General features: G+C 43.1%; 1 protein-coding gene across 5 annotated transcripts in view; it reads left to right on the forward strand.

The window, feature by feature from the left end:
* Positions 1–17,644, forward strand: part of GRAMD1C (GRAM domain containing 1C) — a 125,851-nt gene that overhangs the window by 104,096 nt on the left and 4,111 nt on the right. For all 5 annotated transcript variants that reach the window (XM_019527555.1, XM_019527554.1, XM_019527556.1 and 2 more), the window contains 7 exons: positions 8,973–9,113; positions 10,460–10,578; positions 11,232–11,374; positions 13,710–13,813; positions 14,371–14,547; positions 16,096–16,153; positions 16,831–16,941. In XM_019527555.1, coding sequence (XP_019383100.1) covers positions 8,973–9,113; positions 10,460–10,578; positions 11,232–11,374; positions 13,710–13,813; positions 14,371–14,547; positions 16,096–16,153; positions 16,831–16,941 — 853 coding nt within the window. The remainder of the gene's footprint in view (positions 1–8,972; positions 9,114–10,459; positions 10,579–11,231; positions 11,375–13,709; positions 13,814–14,370; positions 14,548–16,095; positions 16,154–16,830; positions 16,942–17,644) is intronic.

Raw genomic sequence — 17,644 nt, forward strand, 5'->3', positions numbered from 1 at the left:
TTTTTTTTTTTTTTTTTTTTTTTTTTTTTTTTTTTTCTTTTAAAGCTGTATCTATGAAACCTGAGGGTTCCAGAGCCTTGCCTACACTAGGACTCCCCTTTGTTGCTATAACTTGCTTGCTCTTATTGGTAGTAGCAGCAATGGAATTTTCTTAAAGATTGCCTAGTGCATGTTTGGTAACTTTAGTGCGTGCTTTTACTTGGTGTCAGAAGCCCTGAGCCCAAATCCTGAGAGAGCCCAACATATTGCCCACAGCTGTATAGCTTTCAAAGATTCCAACCTCAAGCACAGTGTTTTGGTTTGTTTTTGTTTTTTTTACCTCCTCACCAAGGGAGGAATGTGCCATAGACTCCACGAATTTCAATCGGGCCGTTACTTTTTGCTGTTGATTTTACATGGAAGGCATGCACGTACTACCACGATTTCATATATTTCATAGACATTAGGGCTGGAAGGGACCTCAGAAGATCATTGAGTCCAGCCCCCTGCCCCAGGGGCAGGAAGTCAGCTGGGGTCATAGGATTCCAGCAAGATAAACAAACATTCAAATTTCTCTTGAAGACGTTCAAAGTAGGTGCTTGAACCACCTTTGGTGGCAGGCTATTCCAGACCTTGGGGGCTTGGACAGTAAAGAAGTTCTTCCTTTTGTCCAGCTTGAAACGGTCTTGGAGGAGTTTGTGACTGTTTGACCTTGTCATCCCTTGGGGCGCTCTGGTGAACAAACATTCCCCCAGGTACTGGTGAGCACCCCTATAAACTTACAGGCAGGCATCAGATCACCCCTGAGCCTATGCTTTTCCAGGCTGAAGAGTCCCATAGCTCTCAGCCTCTCATCATAAGGTCCGTTTTCCTGACCTCTGATCATGCGCGTGCCTCTTCTAGACTCTCTCAAGCTTCTCCACATCCTTTTTGAATTGAGGATCCCAAAATGGGATGCAGTACTCCATCTGCAGCCTCACCAAGGCTAAGTACAACGGGAGAAATGACATCCTGGGGTTTGCCTGAGAAGCGTCTAGGGATGCAAGCCAGCATTTTGCTTGCTTTACTAGCCACAGTATCACATTGGCTCATGTTCATCTTGTGGTCAGTCATGACCCCCAAGTCTCTTTCGTCCGTAGTGCTAGCCAGCGTAGCACTGCTGAGCCTATAAGCATGCTGCGGGTTTTTCCTCCCAGGGTAGAGAACCTTGCATTTTTCGGTGTTTAAACACCATCAGGTTCTCATCTGCCCATTTACTGAGTCTGTCCAGGTCAGCCTGGATTGCCCTCCTGTCCTCAAGTGTGAATGCTTTACCCCAAAGTTTGGTGTCATCAGCAAACTTGGGCAGTCCACTTCTGACTCCAATGTCCACATCATTAATGAAGATGTTGAATAGTCTAGGTCCCAGGACAGAGTCTTGGGGGACCCCACTGGTCGCAGGGCACCATGATGATTGACTTCCATCAACCACCACCCTCTGGGTCCAACTGCAGAGCCAATTCCCCAGCCAGCAGATCATAGTGGACCCGAGGCTGCAGTTGGCCAGTTTTGCTAAGAGGTGATCATGGGATACCAGATGGAAGGCTTTTTTAAAGTCAAGATGTATGATACCCATCTCTTCTCCCTTGTCCAGGTGATAAGTCACCTGGTTGTAAAAGAAAATAAGATTGGTCAAGCAAGACCTACCTGCAACAAACCCATGCTGGCTATCCCTCAGGATGTTGCTTGTCAGCCAGTCTGTTAAGAATGGTCTCTCTGATAATCTTTTCTAATCCCTACCCTGGGATAGAGGTCAGGCTGATGGGCCTGTAATTTGGCAAATCCACTTTTCTCCCTTTCTTGAAGATAGGTACCACATTGGCCTCCTTCCAATCTTTGGGCACTTCACCAGAGCGTCAGGATTTCTTGAAAATCCATGCTAGGGGCTAAGCTATGATGCCTGCCAGCTCCTAGAGTACTCTGGGGTGTAAGCTGTCAGGGCCGGCTGACTTGAAGGTATCCAGCCTCTCAAAGTGTTCCTTCACAAGGTCAGCTCCTCCGGCTCCCCACATATCTATAAAAGGACTTCTTATTGTCCTTGATACTTATAGCCCGTTGGAGTTCTGTCGCAGCCTTGGCTTTCCTGGCTCACTCCCTGCAGCTCTGGAAGTATTCTTCCTTGGAGGTGGATCCTGTGATGGGTTGATTTTTAAAACCTGAAGATCAATAGTACACAGAAAATACTCCTCTCTCTCTTTCTCTCTCTGTTAATGGCTTCATACAACATGGGGATAACTGAATTTTTTGCTTAAAAATTGTGATGCGTGTAGTACAGTTTGATTTTAATATTCATATCTAAAATTGCTGGTGACTAGCATAACCCCTAGCTTTTCCAATTGTGCTTATTTTGTACAGAATATTCACTGAAAAATAGCCCTAAGGGATTTTAATACATGGTTAAGTCTAGAAAAATTTCCTCTGTGGGCTAATTCACATGGTTGAAATACAGGGACTTAGAAATGAGTGCCCACCTTAACAACAATTAATGTTGCTGATGTGACCTGAATCTACGGTTTGCTTGGGGTATCTATTTGTATGACCAAATGCTTGAGTGTTCCTGTATATGAAGTAGTTCCCATTTGTTTTCATGACAGAATCCAAGTTGTATCTGGTTGTTGAGTTCTCTGTTCAATGTATACAGCATGGGTGACACTGCTGCTCCATTAAGGTGAAAATCTGTTCCTCATCTTTTCCTTAGCCATTTCTGGTTGTCAGGGTCCCTCTGTGTATAGAGTGCAGCTGATATTTTTCCAGCCAAATGAAAATCAATTTCTTACTCAGTTGATTTGATATACCCTATTTTTCTTACTTCAGCTTCTTTTGAAGCTCATTTGGGTGGTTTGTATTGGGTCTCTTGGGTAGCTTTTAGTAGTTAATGGGATTTGAGTTAAGACTTGGTTTGAAAGAGAACAATTAAATTGTTTTTTTGTTTTTTTTTTTTTTTCACTGCTTGAGTTGGTTCTCAAATGTCTAGCTTTTACATGAGTGTTCTCCTCCCCTCTTCTCTCTTCTGCTTGACTTCATGCAGCAAATCTTTTAAACAAGCGGGAATAACAGCATAATGGTTCTGAGTCTCTATTGCCCTGTGCTGTATGTTTCCTTTCATGTCAGTGTAGGTGGTGACTTTGCACTGTTGTAAATGCCTCCACAAGGCATGAGACGATTGAAAAGTTGGGTCATTTAGTGGCTGACTGCACCAGGATGTTGGTGGTGATGGGTTGCTTCAGGCTTTTGTCACAGGAATCTGGTATCTAAAGGCCCAAAATTAGTGAGGTTCTCTTCTGTTATGTCTGCATGGTATGTGTACTCTTCCTGGCAGTGGTGTCCTCATGTGTAGTGACAGGAGTAGTTAGCTTTTCTGCAGAGCTAAGCAGACACAATGCGCAGCTTCTGGTTTAGAAGTTGTCTTTGGAAGAGTAGTGTGGCCTCCATGCTAGTGCTGCTGTTGGATTTTTATAAGGGAGGTGCACGAGCAGCGATCAAAGCTGTAGGGGTTGCTGCCCCCTTCCAGTCTCTTCTTCACCCCTCTCCCCCAAAACTGGTAGGCAGACCATACTGTGGGAGTAGCAGTTTGAGACTTGAAGTCCCCAAAGCAGGTAAGAATCCCGCCCCCCCACTTGGAGACGTGTCCCCATCCTTCTCTCCCATTTGTGTATGTGGGGCTGGGCTCAGCTTGGGACAGCAGCAGTGGCAATGGGGGGGGCTGGTTTCCCCTCCCTGTGCCCACTTCCAAACTGGTAGGAAACACCCGGGGGGGTGCGACCAGGCTGTGGGGGGGAGGAACCTGCTTGCCCACAGCTACTGGTGGTGTGGGCTGAGCCCAACCCCTGGGCAGCCCAGCTGGAGTGGGACAGGAGCTCCCCTCACCCTTGGGACAGTGAGGACGCAGCAGCAGGTTGGAGAGTGGACACTGAGAGGGAAGGGAACATGCCTCTGAGCATGGAGGGGGAGGGAAGGGGGCAAGTTCTTATTTTCTTTGGGAACTTCAAGTTCTTGGCTTCTGCTCCTGCCAAGTGATCAGGAAGGGGTGTGTGGTCATGCCACCTCCTTGGATTTGCCCCTGGACAGGTGCACTATCATAAAGTAACTCTTCCATGTAAATCTGTCTGGACCAAAAGAACTGAATAACTGAACATGGTCATAGTACTGAAGTGGTGACGTAGGTATGATGGTCCAGGAAATGAGGCAAAACTTTTTGTGGATGATTTCATAGATTCATAGATGTTAGGGTTAGAAGGGACCTCCAATAGATCATTGAGTCCGACCCCCTGCATAGACAAGAAAGAGTGCTGGGTTCAGATGACCCCAGCCAGATGCCCATCCAACCTCCTCTTGAAGACCCCTAGGGTAGGGGAGAGCACCAGCTCCCTTGGGAGCCCATTCCAGACCTTGGCCACTGTGAAGTTCTTCCTAATGTCCAGTCTAAATCTGCTCTCTGCTAGCTTATGGCCATTATTTCTTGTGACCCCCAGGGGCGCCTTGGTGAGTAGAGCCTCACCAATTCCCTTCTGCGCCCCCATGATGAATTTATAGGCAGCCACAAGGTCGCCTCAACCTTCTCTTGTGGAGGCTGAAGAGGTCCAGGTGCCTTAGTCTCTCCTCATAGGGCTTGGCCGCAAGCCCTTAACAACACGAGTGGCCCTTCTCTGGACCCTCTCCAGGCTATCCACATCCCTCTTGAAGTGTGGCGCCCAAAACTGGACGTAGTATTCCAACTATGGTCTGACCAGCACCCGATAGAGGGGAAGTATCACCTCCTTGGTTCTGTTTGTCATGCATATGCTGATGCATGATAAAGTGCAGTTAGCTTTGGTGATGATTTCGTCACACACCTTTCTTTTTATTGAATCCCAGCCATGCAGTTGGTCAAGTTAGATAAGCTTTTGGGTATGACAGGACCATTCTTCATGTCTCCCTATTCTCACTTTTTAAGCTAAACCTTGGGACTGGAGTCATTGCTGAAGTTGTAAATTCACCTATTGCTTCTAGAATATATATTTTTGCAAAGCTCAGTTTGGGCTGTGAGTACGGTGGTTTGCCAGTGCTGTCCTAGCAGACATATATCTATGCTACAATCGCCACATGGATTTGCACAGGAGAAACCAGGGAGTAGAAGAGCAAGGATTTCTACAAACGAGTATTGAGGAATGTAAGCAGACCTGAATGGACAAAGGCTGCCCAGCATTCTGACTACCCCACACCAGTTCTAAGATTGCCTCATGGGCATCAAATTTACAGAATCCCTTTTCCCCTCCCCCGACAACCCTTTCACCCCAACACATGCCATGGTAAAGAAAAAGGCCTCTGACCTCCCCAAGAAGAAAAATTGCTTGAATCCTAATGCAGACAGTGGCTGATGCTTCATATCGCATCAAATTAAAAATTGCACTTTCTGAAAATGTTTTTAATTAATTGGTGTTATAATAACACCAAAAGTACAGAGAGCTGAGATGTGTTTTAAAAAACATTTTTACTCCTACTTTTTTTTTTCTTTTGAGTTGTTTCCCTTTGTGTAGTTGATTACCTTTTTGTGTTTTAGGTCATGTCTATATGGGAAAGCACAGGAAGGTTGAGGCAAACTTAATGTACATGCTTGGTCTTCACACCTTTTATTAACGTGAACCAAGCCCTTATCAAGCATGTGCTCACATTCAGGAGTAAAATGTTTTTCATTTGCTGTAATTGAAGCCCCACAGTGTTGTGTGTGGATTTTTCTCAGCAGTGGAGGGGAGGGCTATTTTTTACATCCTGCTGCAAAAACCACATATGGCCAAGGTTTTGAGGCAGGGGCAGGACCTGAAACCACTACTTGCTTTAATTTAATAAAGTAGATTTTTTCAAGAGAGAGTTTCCCTTGAAATATTTGGAGGTGATTACTCAAGGATGTTCTAGTCCACTTGAGTATCAGGAACTCTTATCTCAGTTAACCAGAGTTTATACCAGGGCTGTGCGAAATGGCACTGTTCCATTTCAACTTTGAGTTTTGAGGTTTGGACAGAAGAGCATGTTGTTTTGAATTTCATTTAGAGTTGAAACAGCTGTTCCATTGTGCTTTGTCAAAACTGAGACTGTTTCGACGTTTCACCCATTGGTATAATGGGGATGCTCGAAACAGCCTCTGTCATCTGGCAGGCAGATCGAGGCCCAACCCTAGGAGGGCTGCCAGGGCTGTGCCACTCCTCCTGGGGCTGAGGGCCCCCGATCTGCTTGCCAGATGAGGGAGGGAAGCCAGTCCTGTCTTCTGGGACCGGGGAAGGGAACTGAGCCCGATTTTTGCTCTGTTCCCCTCCCCAGCACAGTGATTGCCAGCTGAAGTTGGGAACTCAGCTCAGCTGGGCTGAGTCTGTTTCCCTAGCGCACTGGTCTGGGGAACAAAACTGAGCAATCCAGCTCAGTTCCCTTTTCCAGCCCGATTTTTGCAGGGCTCAATTCCCTTCCCCTGCACTGTGATTGGCTTCCCTTGCGGGAGGTGGGGAGAGCCAGGGCTACGCTTCCTGCCTAGCTGAGCCTGGAACCGTTGGGAGCGCAGCCCTGGTTCTCCCCTGTCTCTCACCACCTGGTGGCTGGCTTCTTCGAAACTCAAAACGTTTTGACTACCCTTGTTTTGTTTCAAGGCTGTTTCAAAGCCTTTCGTTTCATGTAGATTTTGCTGTTTCAAGCTCGAAATGAGTCATAAGTGTCAAAATGAAACGGCTGGTGAAATTTCATGCAGCCCTAGTCTGTACCCAAAGATTACAGGTCTTATCTGCTGTACTGTTGTTAATGCCTCCACTGAAAAAGCTGACTCCATGTAGATGGCACTGGCACCCTGTGGTTAAAAGGAATTGTTATACAAGAGTGGTAAAATATTCAGACCTGGGATAGGCTTAGATGTTAAAGATGTTTGGTCTCATGTCATGTACTTGACTTTAGTAAAGTCTTAGCCCTCGTGAAACCTAGGTTGAATGCTGCACCTGAAGCTTGCACTGAATACTGTTGCACAGGCTAAAACTGCACCCAGAATTCCTGGTTCCTTGCCATGTGTTTCACCACAGCAACTCTATCACAGAGAACAGTCATCCTAGCAAATTGGTTAGTTACACAGACATCTTGTTAAATACAGCCTGCACTTTCTGGTTCACCCTGTAATCATGAATGAGAGAGCATCTCTCATAATCAGAACATAACATGGTACAAGGAGTCCTGGTGTTATGTAAACCTTTGTTTTCATCCAGGTTATAAATAGGGCGTTTGTTTGTTTGTTTGTTTGTTTGTTTGTTTGTTTGTTTGTTTGTTTGTTTGTTTGTTTGTTTGTTTGTTTGTTTGTTTGTTTGTTTGTTTGTTTGTTTGTTTGTTTGTTTGTTTGTTTGTTTGTTTGTTTGTTTGTTTGTTTGTTTGTTTGTTTGTTTGTTTGTTTGTTTGTTTGTTTGTTTGTTTGTTTGTTTGTTTGTTTGTTTGTTTGTTTGTTTGTTTGTTTGTTTGTTTGTTTGTTTGTTTGTTTGTTTGTTTGTTTGTTTGTTGGAGCAGGGCCAGGACTGGACTGGTGGTTTACTGGAGAGCTTACACAGTATCAGTTTGCACCAAAGAACAATGGACAGGTGTTGACCAACATTACCATGCAACAGTCCTTCAGAGTATTGCAATATGTGTATGCAGGCAGACTGAAATATATCTTGGCATCAGGGATTCTTTTTTTTATGTGGCAGTTACTGGTGGGTGTTGATATTTTAGTGGTGCCAACTGTGTGACCTTTTCTAATCATCAGCCTTACAACTTTGCAGAATTAGATTCATATGACAAATTGTATGTTCTGTGGGTATTTGCATGTCCAGCTGAAGCTACTCTTCCCCTTGCACCAAGAGACTGAACCTCCAAAATTCCCCCATAATTGTAATCAAAGAGGCAGAAAAAGGTAGTCTCATAATAGAGTAAAGCTGTGCAGCAGCTTGGGAGGAGAACTGGGACCTGTGAAGGTGGTACCTGGAAAGTTGTGCTTTAATGGGGAGAAGTAAATATGGGCAAGTACCAGTGTCCTTCCCAAAAGCACAGATTTGGGAGGTGAGTGGTTGTCTTAATGGCAAAGAGAGAATTGGATCTAAGAATAGGAAACAAAACTACATATTGAAAAAATCCAATAGGAATATCTTAATTGTCTGCAGTGTTGCATACCGCAAGCACTGCAGCATCCTGTTTAGCATTGCAAGCTAAAAAGGTTGCTAGAAAGCTTCACATTATAAACAAGTGAAAGTGAGTCTGATTATTTTATTTTTTTTTGTTGCTGTCTGAACTGCTGTGCACATGTATGCCCACTATTTGAGCAACATTATTCAACTGCTGTATTTATTAGTAATTTAAAAAAAAATCTGGATTTTTCTCATATGGCTGGTGAAGAAGGTATGCTAGATATTTTAACATAACAGGAACTGCAGTTGAAGGGCAAGTGGGCTATTTGAAAGGCCCAATTGTTCTTAGCTGATAGTGGACACTAGGTGAAAATAATGGTAAAATGAGAAACAGGTTAGATTAGCTGGGAAGTTTGGGAAAGCATGGTTGAGGTTTAGCCAGGGAGTTTTACTCTTAGGGGTGATGCACAGAGGAGCAGGAGTTCTGGGGGAGGGGGAACTTGCTCAAGTTTTGGGGTGTTTAGGGAGTCTATATTGTTGTTTCTTACCTAGTGGGTTTTGTCATCTATTGTAAGTTGCCCTCAGCCTTTCTAGATAAGGTTGGATATGTGGATAGTGATATTAATAAGCTCTGGGCTGTAATTTTAAGGGCATGCTTATCAAATATTGTACATTATCTACTGTTAGAGACATGGAAAACCTGTATTGTTGTTTTTGTTGTTGTTGTTGTTGGTTGTTTTTTTGGTTACTGGTGGAATCTTAAAGGTTCCAGCATTAAAATGTCTCTTTACAGGGTGCAGCCCAGGGGACTGCCTGTTTCCTTAACATGTTCTTTCTGCATTACCTTAACAGCCAAGGACACTCCTGAGAATGACCTCCAAGGTAGACTTGTTATAAACAGAGTTTTCCATATCAGTGCAGACAAGATGTTTGAAATCCTTTTCACCAATTCCCACTTCATGCAGAGATTTTTCAGTTCCAGGAACATAGTAGGTAATGTATTTTTTTTTTTTCTTCGTTTCAGTTCAGGTCAATATTTTCACTCTTTTTAAAGAAAATAAGGATCAATATGCTAAAAAAGTGAAGAACCCAAGATCAACAAACTGTCTCAAAAGGACTTGTAAAAAGGAACTAACTCTGCTTTGAAAGAGAAACTGGTCTTATCCTTCTTAAGAAACCAGTCACTTTTCAGAACAGAACCTCACTTCATGGTGTACTATAATGTTACAACAGTGAAGTCAATCACACTAAATTATTTAAATGCTCTGTTTTACTGGTTAGAGAATTGGTTCAATAGCTTAGGTAAATCAGCCTGGTATTTGAGTATTAGCAAAATATGTGCAATTTATGCATAGAATAAACAGTTGCATTCTCGTAGATGATGCTTGCTGGGTTCTAATTTTCCAGGCGAGATATGTTTTAGTCACTGAAGGCGCGTTTACACATTCATTAATGCACATTAGTTACCGCACATTTTAATTGAGTGCTTGTATAATCAAGTACTCAAATGTTCAGTACCATATTAGCACAATTTATGCTGTGATGCGCTACTGCACAGTGTTGCAAGGTACTGTGCATTAAGCATCTCCTATGGATGTACCCTGAGATCACAGGAACAGAAAATAAAATCCAAGAGAAAGTAATACTTGTTCAGTGACGAACTTAGTCAAAGCAGCAAGAACTTCCAATAATGTCAATTAACTTTGTAGTCATTTTAGGCAGATGGGGACAGTGTTTCAGTTTATTTACTGGCTATTTTCCACTGGTCTGGTCTGCTCTGCTCTGCTTTTCCAGCAGACATGGAGGCACTGGCTATGATCCCTTTGCTCCTAGGTTCAATAGACTATAGTTTCCCTTTTCTTTTTATAAACTGCCTGAGATATATCTGAAATGGTTTCATGCAGGTCTTTCTATGGGAAAACACCCATAGCACATCTCAAGGCAGTACTGGGGATAGTCTTATCCTGCTTCTTTGTAAAGGTATTCCCTCCTGCCCCCCCTGCATGGTCTCACAGACACGCTTCTGAACTCTGACCCTTGAAAGCCTCTGCTCCCTTGCCCTCATGCCCTTGCTCACCTCTCTGTGATCAGAATGACAGCACTCTGCTGTCACTGAAACAATGACACAAGGTGCAATATGAGAGAGAGTTGGGCTTCCTCATGGATCCCTCATTGAGTAATATCTGATCCTGCATTCCTACATGGCAAGTAGTAAAGATGGAAACTTGATGGTGGGTGGACCTGTACAGTGTTCTTCATGCTAACATTGATGTTCCCCAGTTTGAGGGCTGAAACAGCTCTCAGCAAGCACACTAGTAATTGTGCATTTTGTGACTTAGATGCAGTATCCACTCCTTGGAACAGAGATGGCAGTGGAAATCAATTGAGGACTATGACCTACACTGTTACAATTAATAATCCACTCTGTGGCAAGTTCACAACAGCAACAGAAAAGCAGGTAGTGTGTGTGCGAGTATGTCTCTATGACGCTATTGTCTTCACACACTAAGGGGAAGCGTCACTTACACAATTCTGCTAACTGGACTGCAGAATTTAGGAGTTTGAATGTTGTTCATGAGTTACATTTGGTATTTATGAAGCAGAAATGTCATCCTTTCTCATCTTAAGTAATCAGCTGTTTAGTAATGCCTTCCATCTTCACAGAAGATTATGCCCCCTCCATTCTACCTCTGTCCTATGGGAATAGGCAGTAATATTATTTATGGGTGAAGAAGCTATGGCTACAGGGAGGTGACTTGATGAATTGCTTTAACAGTGAGTTAGAGGCAGTCAGGGATAGAATTTAGGAAAGAGTGGCACCCAACCCTGTGTTCAGGGATCCAAATAAGCAGTGCTCATCCTTCTTCGGTCTAGCAATGTGGAAAAAAATGGATGTTTCGCATGGGAGGGTGATGGTCAGTTTTTGCAAACACTTTGGGTTCTTCAGACTCCGAGACTGACTTGTTTTGTTTTCTTCAACTTGCCCAGAGTCTCTCCCCACGTCCAGGAATTTTTAGACTGGCTGGTCTACTGGAATGAAGAATCCAAAGCCCACAGGAGGAAGAAATAAGCATGTGTATTTAAAATATCTTTTTCTCGTTTGATGGGTAGATCCTGCATAAACAGAGCCATAAAGGACAGTCTTACCTGGTAGATGCTGAGGTGTTGACGCACGATGTTCCTTATCATGATTACTTCTACACTGTGAAAAGATACTGCATCACCCGCACAGCCAATCAGAAATGCAGATTACGGTGAGCCAGAGGAATGAATATATGGAAGGAAAGACTATACTGTAGGAACTAAAATTTTTACTGAAAGACTTGCCATGCAGCATGGCAAAACTTAATTCCTTTGCACAAGTGTCTTCTTTTGAACTGTAATTCCACTTGGGTGAAAAGTTTTATACAGTAATGGTTCTTTTTTTACCATATTTGCTTACTGTGACTAGGAGAATCAGAGGAAATGAGGGTTAGAAGGGACCTCAGGAGGCCAACTAGTCCAACCGCGTGCTCAAAGCGAGGCCATCCTCAACTAGATCATCCCAGCCAAGGCTTTGTCTAGCCAGGTCTCAAAAATCTCCAAGGTCCACCACCTCTGTTTCAGTACTTTACTACCCTCCTGGTGAAAGTGCTTTTCCTAATATCTAACCTAAACCTCCTTTGCTGCAACATGAGACCATTGCTGCTTGTTCTGTTATCTGCCATCAATGAGAATAGTTTAGCTCCATCTGCTTTGTAACCCCACTTCAGGTAGTTGAAGGCTGCTATTAAATTCCCCAAGTCTTCTCTTTTTCTAGACTAAATCAGCCCAGTTCCCTCAGCTTCTCCTCATCAGTCATGTGCCCCAGCCCCCTTACCATTTTTGTTGCCCTCTGGTGGACTGTCTCCAATGTGTCCATGTCCTTTCTGTAGTGGGGAGCCCAAAACTGGCCTCAGTACTTCAGTTGTGGCCTCATCCGCGCAGAATAGAAAGGAATAATCACTTCCCTCAATCTGCTGGCAGTGCTTCTACTAATGCAGCCCAGGATGCCATTAGCTTTCTTGGCAACAAGGGCACACTGCTGGCTTATATTCAGCTTATTGTCCACTGTAACCCCCAGGTCCTTTTCTGCAAAGCTGCTGCTTAGCCATTTGGTCCCCAGCCTGTAGCGATGCATGGGATTTTTTCCATCCTAAGTGCAGGACTTGTTCTTATTGAACCTCATGAAATTTCTTCTGGTTCAATCTTCCAGTTTGTCTAGGTATCACTCAATCCTAGCCCTACTCTCCAGCTTATCTACTACTTTCCTCAGCTTGGTATCATCTGCAAGTTAGAGCTGGTTATTTTAGTAACAAACACACAAGCTTTGCCCTTCTGTCTTGCAGGTCCAACTTAGCTATAAGGGTGAGCCTGGGTTTTAATCCTCCTTGAGCATTTTAAATAAACTGTTCACCAAGGTTCGGTCAGTAGACCTGTGCAGGTGCTCAGAAGCAGAGGGTTGCATAGAAATCTGTCTGCAGAATGTTTTTATCATGGGTATTGCTGGTAGAGTTTCATAGATGAAACTAAGAGTGGAATGTATTCCCCAATGACGTACATTCCTGAAGATGGTGCCCAAGAGAGAAATGAGCTTGCATGACACAGATTCTAGGCTGATTTTTGGAGTCTGGGAGGTCTCTGCCTTTTTTTGGAGAAAAGAGTGTATGTGTGCGCACATGTGGTATGAAAAAATATTGAAATAAAGGAACATGAAGCTTGAAGATGCCATCTTTATTCACTTCTCAGAGTTGAGCTAGATTCCATAAGATTAAGTCTAGTATCAGTTAAACTGAGCACTGCTATGCAGAAAAGCTTGGTTGGATTTCAGTCTGTGATCCGTGGCCCTAGCAGGTCTTAAAGGGTGAAGGCTTGGGAAATGGAATGCTTTGAGTAAGTCTGCTTTTGCTGAATTGAGAAACAGCATTGACTGACCCAGAAGGAGGATCTTTTGATCATGACCTCTTAAAGGGAGGGGGATATTTGGTTTGAAAGCAACTTGGGCAGGGTGTATGTGAAAGACAGATAGCAGGTGTTATAATGCAGGATTATTTGTCGAGGTAGTAGAAAGATTGTTTTTGCATTGGAAAATGCTTTTTTTTGTCAAACTGATGCTTTTCATGCCAAAACTGGGAATGTTATCAATAAAAGGATATGCTTTGAGGTTGAAACACTCTGTTATGACCTATTCAGAACAGAATTCTGACTTGTTTTATAATTAATTGTACATTAAGAAAAGCTTCAAAAGTTTTGCAGAAAATATGACCATTCTTTGCTTTCACTTTGAAGCAGAAATGAAAATTAAGTTCAAAATGAGGCAATTTCCCATGAAAAATGGTACAGGGACCAGAATTTCCATTCATGGCTTTTCTGGAACCATGTTTCTTTCCTAACATTCCAGTGTGAGTGGTGTGGATGGCAGCGCCTTGACTCCTTATGCTCATTGTTGTTTTGGATTGTGGATACAGGCTAAAAGTGTGTTCCTGGTAAGCGACAAGAACCCTTGCTACTGGTGTTTTTATAAGTGATGCATTTTAGGTTGCTTTACCATTCTGTTTTGTTATATTGCAGGGTATCTGCAGATGTGAAATACAAGAAACAGCCATGGGGCCTCATCAAGTCTGTAATTGAGAAGAACACTTGGGGAGGGATACAGGAGAATTTCAAACAACTTGGTGAGGGTTTGTCTTTTTGGTAAGAAAGGGTGATAGCAGCAACTATGTGAATCAGTCATGTAACTGTACATTTACTTCTAAGAGGGTGTGAGTACAGGATTTTGTGTCTCGTACACGTGGAAAGGTTTTTCTCCTGACTTGGGGGGTGTAATCAAATTGGATTGCAAGGGCTCCCAGAAAAACATTCTGAGCAATAGTGTTGTGTTATGGGGTTATATACACCTAGGAAGGTGTGCAGAACAGAAAAATTCATTAACTGGGTATTGAATTTTAATTAAAGAATTTTAATTGGTGCTGTGGTTGAGAGGAGATGGCCATACTTGGTACTCCTTAGCATGTTTGTCTTGCTGGAGAAATGTGTTTCTTCACCCCCAACCTGTGATCATGTAGAACCTTAAGTGATCTTATGTAAATTTACATGCATTTCCAGAAAATAACACCATCATGCCTCATTGTCTGTTGTATCTTCCATCTCAAACAGATAATTGTGAGCGTTTCCATTTTAAGAAGCGAAGGGGAAAAAAACTAACCTTTTATTTATTTATTTTAAACTGTAGAATCAGATCTGCTAATGGAGGAGTATGCAATAAATCAATCTCTAGAAGATCCCGGCAAACTTGTTGCCATCAGACGACGACGACGGACTTTACACCGGACTATGGGAGAGTTGCTTCCCAGGCGTTCATCCCACCATTCCTCAGGAGATGTACTGGAGTCCCAGGGCAATGCAATAGGTGGGTATAACTAGGTGGGACAGGAGGGCTGAGGAGAGGGAGGGAATGTGCCATGGCAGCTCCTTGTCCAAACTGTGCATACTAGAGAGGATGCTTAATCAGTAATGGAAGTTAAATGCAATGCTGATTGAGTTTACTAAAAAGCTAGCTGTATTTATTTTCTGTTACTAATCCTCCAAATCCTATGTGTACAAGCTTTTCTGATCCCTTTGCTGTGATCAGTACAGGGAGAATTCAGGTCTAAGTTATAGTACGTTCTGCTCCAGGAGAATGCTAAACATGGTACAAAGCCTGCATGGGCCAGGGTGAGAAGAGGTTCAACTTGGAGAAAAGTGGGAGAACCCTATTTTAAGCATGCTGTTGGTGGAGGGGGAGGAAAAATAATTTGATGGTTTTGAATCTGCAGACATGTACCTGAGAACAATTACTTTAGTACAGGTGCCTCCTGGTTTCATCACCTATATCTGGTTTTCATTAATCTTGCTCCTTTTTTTCAATCTCTTGTCTGCTTCAGTAATTTCTGGGGCACCGATGCTTTTCTTGCAGTATCTTGCTCCTTGCAAACCAGTAGGCAGAACAGACTGACTTGAAAGTGCACATGTAGTTCAGTAACTACCTCTACAGAGATGAGGAACATCTGTGCTCTGAAGCATGCCAAAGTTGCTCTGAATTGTATGAAGCAACTTTTTAAATCATAAGCACTGAACCAAGAGTGCATGCTTCATCCCAGGCAAAAGCCACTGGGGACCCAGGAGACTTTGGGCTGGCACCATCTGTGAATATTTTGTCAGTGTAGGCCAACTCCTACATTTCCAGTGTGTCCACCAGTGCTCCAGCTGTCCAGGCGAGTGCCTCTGCCTCAGTATACAGGGCAGCCTGAATATATATGTTCCTTTGTCAGGTTAGGAAATCTGAATGTTTAGAAACTATTTTAGAGATTGGCTAACTTACATGATTCTGGGTTGACCCACCTGCAGTGGTGAGTGATACTCATTACATTTGGGATAATGTGCATGACACTCATTGAATTCAAGATGATGTGCAGTGTCCTACCCCCACCCATGTCTAGGTCCCCATGCCTACAGACAGGGAGCTGGTTTTACACTCACTTGAATGAAAGTGATTTCTTCAGGAGGATGGTTACTAAAACCAAATTGACTTGGGGATAGACAGAGGAAAAAACTGGAGTGATGACTGGGTAGGTCAAAGTGAGGCAAGTTTCTGTTGGGTACTGCTTTCTCGACGGTAGGAGCAGTATGTCACAGTGCTGCTTTGCAAGTAGCAGAAGAGATTGCTATGTGAACCTGTCTCCTTCAGCTGATTTCTCCCTTAGGACAGGTACAAAAATAGCTTTTGCTTTGTGTCCAAGTGGGCACATGTAGCATGTCGTATGCTTCAGATATCAACATGTGTACAAAGCTAATCTGTGCATCCATTAGGGACTGCCATCTAATTTATTTTGCATTGTTGATTTATACTCTTAAATCAGATTTAGGCAGGTTTAACATTGAGCATTTTCTAACCTGGTCTCTCTTCCATGCCCTGTAGGAAGGAAAAGAGCTGCCACCAGTAGGACCACAGCCATCATTGTGGCAATGAGTGTCTTGTAAGTACTCCCTGATGCTAAACCATAATTGAACTGATGATACCTGAGAACTGATCTTGGTTATAGCTGTACAGAAGCGTGGAAAGTGGAGATGGGATGGACTATTCATAAAGTCCAGGAGTTGCCAAACTGTTGGCACATGGTCCATCCACTGCAAAGTAAAGCTTTTTGTCATCTTTGATTGCAAGGGACTGTCTTTCATGTGTTATGTAGTGGAATCCTAATACTTCATAGGGTTTCTGCACAGTACTAGAACACACAGTTTAAATACCCGAGCCAAAGCTCTTGGGTTGCTGAAGTGTAGGTTGAGGGGGTAGGGATGGGAAATCCATGGGAGGATTTGCATGTTGTGGTATGTGCAGAATGAGAAGCTGAATCATTAGGGTAGTCCATCCTTCTGCTTCTGTGGCATATTTTCTGCCATTTGGCCACAAGGTTTAAAAATCTCCAGTGATAGGATACCTTAGCCACTGCCTTCAGTGGAGACTGTCCTACAGCTTAATCTTACTATGAATTTCTTGAGTGACTTTGTTTATACATGACTTTCTCATGCATTTCCCTGAGGACTTGTTCAGGTGGCATTCTCTCTTCATTTTAGCAGTTATATGCCATCTGTTACAGAAACAAAATGGTATGGCAAATGCTTAACTGATTTTTCTTTTTATTTCTTTACCCAGCTTGCTGCTCTTAGTTTTGCTGAATGTGACACTGTTCCTCAAACTGTCAAAGATTGAGCATGCAGCTCAGTCACTCTACCATGTCCAGCTTCAGGAAGAGAACTCTTTAAAGCAAGTGAATTTCTGCTGAATTTTCCCACTTTCTAGCCTTAATAAACCAGATAAAACCAGATAAAGAACCAGATAAAAAATGACCTGTGATGCAGGGGGCAAATAGACAAAGGTTTTGACTTGTATTTATTTCTGCAGTCCATGGTGGTGTCCAGCAAATGACTGTATATTGCCTTTCTCCCTCAGCTGTTTTGGAATTAGCTAGCTCCAATCTGCATATTGTACTCTGCCCTACATCTCTTCTCCCTTCCTGGAGACTTTCACAGAATTGCAGTCTCCAATTTCTATTGGTCCCGACAGGGTCATTGTTTAATAAGCCCCCAAAATAGGAGTTGGGGGGTGGGGGAGGGGGAGAAGGAAATGGAGACAGAGAAAAGGGTTGAGAGAACTAAATATGTTTATAGTTCTGGAGAAGAGAAGAGTAAAGGGTGGGTGGATCGGGGGAGGAATGGGGCATGATAGCAATTTTCAAATTCTTGAAAAGCTGCCATAAAGAAGAGCCAGAACAATTGTTCTTCCTTGCTGCAGAAGGCAGGAAATGAAGTCATGGATATAGACTTTTAAAAAGAAGATTCAGATTGAATCTCAGAAAAAAAACTTCCTTACTGTCAGAATGCTACAATAACAGAATAAGCTGGCCATGAAAATCCTGGAATCTCCTTTTATTGGAGGTTTTTAAGATAAGGATTTGTTGGGGATAGTG

Source organism: Gavialis gangeticus, unplaced genomic scaffold (assembly GCF_001723915.1).
Source record: "Gavialis gangeticus isolate Ggan-Ray unplaced genomic scaffold, GavGan_comp1, whole genome shotgun sequence".
Lineage (NCBI taxonomy): Eukaryota > Metazoa > Chordata > Crocodylia > Gavialidae > Gavialis > Gavialis gangeticus.